This window comes from Populus alba, chromosome 18, assembly GCF_005239225.2.
Source record: "Populus alba chromosome 18, ASM523922v2, whole genome shotgun sequence".
NCBI lineage: Eukaryota > Viridiplantae > Streptophyta > Magnoliopsida > Malpighiales > Salicaceae > Populus > Populus alba.
The window spans coordinates 10,915,251-10,920,702 of NC_133301.1; the positions used below are offsets into that span (position 1 = coordinate 10,915,251).

The 5,452-nt window shown below is 31.2% G+C and overlaps 1 protein-coding gene across 1 annotated transcript; it reads left to right on the forward strand.

The window, feature by feature from the left end:
- The first annotated feature begins 1,078 nt into the window (after positions 1-1,078).
- Positions 1,079-5,004, forward strand: LOC118051593 (putative glucose-6-phosphate 1-epimerase). The gene is made up of 8 exons (XM_035062264.2): positions 1,079-1,364; positions 2,098-2,172; positions 2,878-2,934; positions 3,018-3,172; positions 3,270-3,410; positions 3,811-3,913; positions 3,995-4,094; positions 4,567-5,004. The coding sequence occupies exons 1-8, from the start codon at positions 1,200-1,202 to the stop codon at positions 4,779-4,781; spliced, it is 1,011 nt and encodes a 336-aa protein (XP_034918155.1). The 5' UTR covers positions 1,079-1,199; the 3' UTR covers positions 4,782-5,004.
- Positions 5,005-5,452: the final 448 nt, after the last annotated feature.

Sequence of the window (5,452 nt, forward strand, 5' to 3'; positions counted from 1 at the left end):
TGCTGCTGTTCTTTTTTTTTTTTTTTTTTTTTTTTATGAGTCAAGGATGCCACCCAATTATATATAATACTAAAAAAAAAAAAAGAAATTTATTTATGAAAAAGAAACATAAAAAGGTGCAAAGATAATAAATATTTTATAAGAAACACAAGTCATAATATTTATCTTGATTTTTTGTGCAAGTAATAATCTAACTATAAAAATATTACTTTTTATTCCATTCAAATTAAAAATAATCATGAACAGCTTATACTTATTAACTCCAATAAAAGAATATTTTATTTTTGATTCGTGATAAAAATAAATAAATTTCAGATATTAACTAAATAAAAAATACAAAGAAAATAATTATATAAATAAAATATTGTATTAATGATCATTTTAGTTTTTTTTTTATTTGAAAAACAATGAAAAATATTATAAAAGAAAACTATAAAAATATCAAATATAAAAAAAAATCGTTTTTAGTTGAAAACACATTTTCTTTCATTTTCCATATCCTAGAAAGATTTTAAGAAAAATAATTTTTTTTTTTCTTACAAGTGATGTAACCAAAGGAAATATAAAAAGAACTAGAAAACACATGTTTCTATAAAATGAAAAATTCGTTTTTAGTTAACAACACATTTTCTTTAATTTTCCATATTCTAAAAAGATTTTAAGAAAAATATTTTTTTTTACAAATGATGTAATGAAAGGAAGTATAAAAATTAAAAATAACCAATTCGAGAGTGTTTGGAAAAACAGGTCAATCTGTATTTTTTTAAAAAAATTACTTTTTTTTATGTTTAAATTGTATTAATGTACTAATTTTAAAAATAAAAAAATATTATTTTAATATAAAAAATATTTTAAAAAATAACTAAAACCATAATTCCAAGAAGAGGGCTTACATAACAACATTCAAACTACAGTTACTGTAGAGTAATTTACTTTTAACTCTTTAACCTTCCTTATGAAATAAATAAATAAATATAACAAATACAAGAAAGAAAAAAAGGAAAACGAAAAGTGCAGTGCTGCTAGTACCATATAAAAATATCGCCAAACAAGAATACAGAGAATATATATATATACATACATACATAGAGAGAGAGAGAGAGGGAGAGAGCTAATCATAATAGAAGAAGAAAATAAAAGGAAAGGAAACCGATAGTTTAGGCAGTGGAATTTGGAGTACTTGTAATATAATAATAATAATGAAAGAAAATCTAAGACAAGTGCGAGAGAGAGGGGGAGAGGGCGGAGGGAAAGGGGTGAGAATGGCGGGGAGTGGTAGCGAGAGAGTAGCGGTGGAGTTGTGTAAAGGCATCAACGGCCTTGATAAGGTTGTGCTCCGCGGGCCACGTGGCTCTTCTGCTGAGGTATTGCTTTATAACAACAGCAATGACATACGCCACCTCTTTCTTTCATTTTTATGATCTGATATATTTTTTATTTTATTTTTGTGGAACATTTTTACTTTTATCATCTTTTTTATGATCTGGAAATTGTAATTTTATTCTGAAAGATTTAATTCAAGATTGAATGGCTTTAATTTTCATGACCAATGTCTGTGATTCTTGTTCATCTTGATTTTGTTTTTGGCGATGGAAGATATGAATTTTGTAGAAACATTTGAATTCTTTCAGCATTTCTTGTATATTATAAAAATGCATTAGGGTTTATAATGATTGATTGTGCTCAAATTTAGGGAAAAAAAGCTTAGAAATATTCTACTTTTAATCATCAGAACTGTGCTTTTTGTCTTTTGATAAAGTTAGACGTCATAGTGATTAGGGCGTCTTTTGCATGTTCTTCAATCCAAGAAAACTGAAGTAAATGCAATCTAACCTGTTTCTAGGAATTTAGATTGGATTGGGTACTTTCCATCTCAAAGAAATATGTTGGTTTTTTTTTTATGTTATTATTATTGCACAAACAAGGAGAAAGATTCGAAGATGATGTTGAGTTGTGCTTAATCATTGTCGTGCCAATGTTGTGCTGTATCGTTGAGTTGTGGCCAAGAAAAACTAGCATTCAAGTTTATGTAAATTAGATTATGGCATTCAAAGGTATTTATTTAGATCAATGATAATATTTTTCTTGTTTCTCTAGGTGTATTTGTATGGCGGTCATGTGACATCCTGGAGGAATGACCATGGAGAGGAGTTGCTTTTTGTCAGCAGTAAGGTGCTATGCAACATTCTGTTTATTTGCACCATTCCTCTTTGTTGTGCACGTTTCATTTTGGAATTTCATGAAATTGTTTCCCATTATCAATCCTTAAGCAAATATTTATAATATACGTTTTTTTGTAATATTTATAACCAGACTGTAAATTGAATGATGATGAAATAATTAGTACGTAGTTTTCATCCTTTAAACTAGAACACAAGTGGACACTTATTGCACCCTGGAGGCATCCTGTACTCAAACTATCACTTGTAAAGGTATAGTTATATAAAAAAAAAGGATAGGGAAATATAAATTGGTTCACAAAATGTTAGGGTATCTAAATGCTTCTTTCACATTCACCCCGCTGTGCTGAACTCCATTGTTTTTTTAAGAAAATAAAACCTCTAATCTATATAAAGTGAATGTAGTGTCTTAACTTCAGATTGCCAAAAATCATTAGAGATTCAGTTACGGGATTTGGTTCTCCTTGCCCTGTAGTGAATACATTTAATATCTTGCCATCTTTTGTTGTTGTGGATTTTTGTATTTGCTTATGCTGTTATCACAATACTGCCATGTTCTTTGTCACCACTTTGCTTAGATGATGGGAGAAGGGTTAATTGACTTGTGACATCTTTCCTGAGTTTACTTTGATGTTGATCCTCCCCTCCAAAATACTGTATGAAAAACTAAACTGATGATAATCAATGTCTCGTGCAGGCAATATTCAAACCTCCAAAGGCAATTCGAGGCGGCATTCCAATATGCTTTCCTCAAGTATGTACTAACTCTGCATCTTTTATTTTCAAGATTTTCAATTTGCTTCATCCTCACTTCCAAAGCTTGCTCTAAATTTGCAGTTCGGAAGTCATGGTTCCCTTGAGCAGCATGGATTTGCCAGGAATAAGTTTTGGAGCATTGACATTGATCCACCTCCATTTCCAACAAATTCAAAGTCCTTTATTGATTTGATCCTTAAGCCGTCTGAAGAGGATACGCAGAAGTGGCCTCACAGGTGGATTCAAAGTCCTTTATTGATTTGATCCTTTCCACTCCATATTCCCAATGGGATGAACAGTCATTTATTAGATCATCTTTCTCTTTACCGTTAGTTATGAGTTTCGTTTGAGGATAGCTTTGGGACCCGGGGGAGATCTGATGCTGACATCTCGTGTTAGGAATACGAATGCTGATGGAAAGCCTTTTACATTTGCATTTGCTTATCACACATATTTCTCTGTTTCAGACATCAGGTAATTAATTAACTTGCTACATACCTCCCAATATCATTAAAATTGTCATTGTTTTTCTATCCATGCTTACAGATAGCCTTAATTTTCTCTTTGTAGAAGTCTCTTTTTTTCTGTATTATCAGTATCTTTATCTATGTATAGTTGTGTCTGCATTGGTTTCATAAATTTATTCCTTTAGCTACCATTTAGATCCTTGCTCATAAAGTCTTAATATGGTCACAAGTTTGATGTCATCTTTGACAACAATATGGCACAGAAACTGGAAGAATATTCTGTTCTATGCTTCTAGCTAGAAGAAATTTTGTGTCATATATTTTTTGACTTGAATGATTTTGTGCATGTATTTTCTTAGTATTGTGTAGGTTAGAATCCTTTATAAATCTTATTTGCTTGTTTACAGTGAAGTGCGGGTTGAAGGTTTAGAGACACTGGATTATTTTGACAACTTGCAAAATAAGGAACGTTTTACTGAACAAGGGGATGCCTTAACATTTGAATCTGAAGTAGGTTAAGAATACAGGTTTCCCTTATGCTTGCGTTCTTCTGCTTGCAATGTCTTAATTTGAGCATTTATGCATGTATAGGTTGACAAGATATACCTTAGCACTCCTACTAAAATTGCAATTCTGGATCACGAAAAGAAGAGAACCTTTGTACTACGCAAAGAAGGAATTCCAGATGCTGGTAAATTTGACAATTTCTTTTCAACTTTGTTAAAGGGACCTTGTTAAGAGCAAGGATTTGTTTTCTCCCTAGTACAGATGAAGTAGCATAATACCCAATGCACTGATTAAAAAATTAGATACAAAATCCTGTTCTACTTCTAAACACGGAAATACTTTTTCATAATGATGCTACAATATCCTTATGTAATTTAATCCCTGGTTAGTTGTTACCCTCCCACCATTACTCTTTTTGGCAATTGCTTTCCAAATTCATTTAGAACCTCTATACATTCCACGTGGGAAAATATTTGGCGCTACTTGGTTCTACTCCATTTCTCTTCTTAATTTTATACCCGTGCTTTCAATATCTAAATTTAAGAGCACTTGGAAATCTTAAGTTTGCCTCTGAAGTACCTTTCATCAATCAATATAGCAGTTGAGAGCTCTTTCTGCTCAGTTATGTAATCTTAATTTCTTTTTCTTGCATGCAGTGGTGTGGAATCCATGGGATAAGAAGGCAAAGACTATGACTGATTTTGGAGATGATGAGTACATGCACATGCTCTGTGTGGAGGCTGCCGCCGTCGAAAAACCCATCACACTAAAACCTGGTGAGGAGTGGAAAGGAAGGCTGGAACTTTCTGCAGTTCCGTCCAGCTATTGTAGCGGTCAACTTGATCCTCAGAAAGTTCTTCAGAGCAGCTAACAAGGATTTTGATATACACATATTTTGTACAGCTACATGGGCTGAAAGTTTAAATTCAGCACTCTGAATATGTAGTTGGTGCCATTCAGGACTGGAATTCACTCACATCTCTGTTGATGGCTCAATTATGCCTTTGCTTGGGAAGATGTTGAAACTTGGATGTTGTATTTTCTGCACATCACTGCTGTGAAATGAGATGGTCCTTCCCTTTTATTTCTTACTAGATATGGTCCAGCGCTATGCCGGGGTTTGTATTTTCCTGTGTCAAAAACAATGTTTAAGTACTGAAAACACATTTCAAATAAAAAAAAACAAAAAACTCAAGTTATAGCCCTAATTAACTAGGTTTGATAAGACCTAAAAAAAAAAACCTTGGAAAAAAAAACATTTGGAAATATTTAATTGAATACAAATAAATAAAAATACCTTCTTAGAGTAAACTCGAGTAACAAACGAACGTGACATGTAATTTAAATAATTAAATAATAAAAAGTACATGACATGTAATTTAAATAATAAAAAGTGAGCTAACTTATGTTAACTTTTTAAAATTTATGGTTAATATTATGATATTAGAATAACTTGAAAAAAATAAATTAAGCTATTTATATATTTATATATAAAAAAAACTAATGTTGAACAATAATATTATAAAAAAATAAACTATAAAA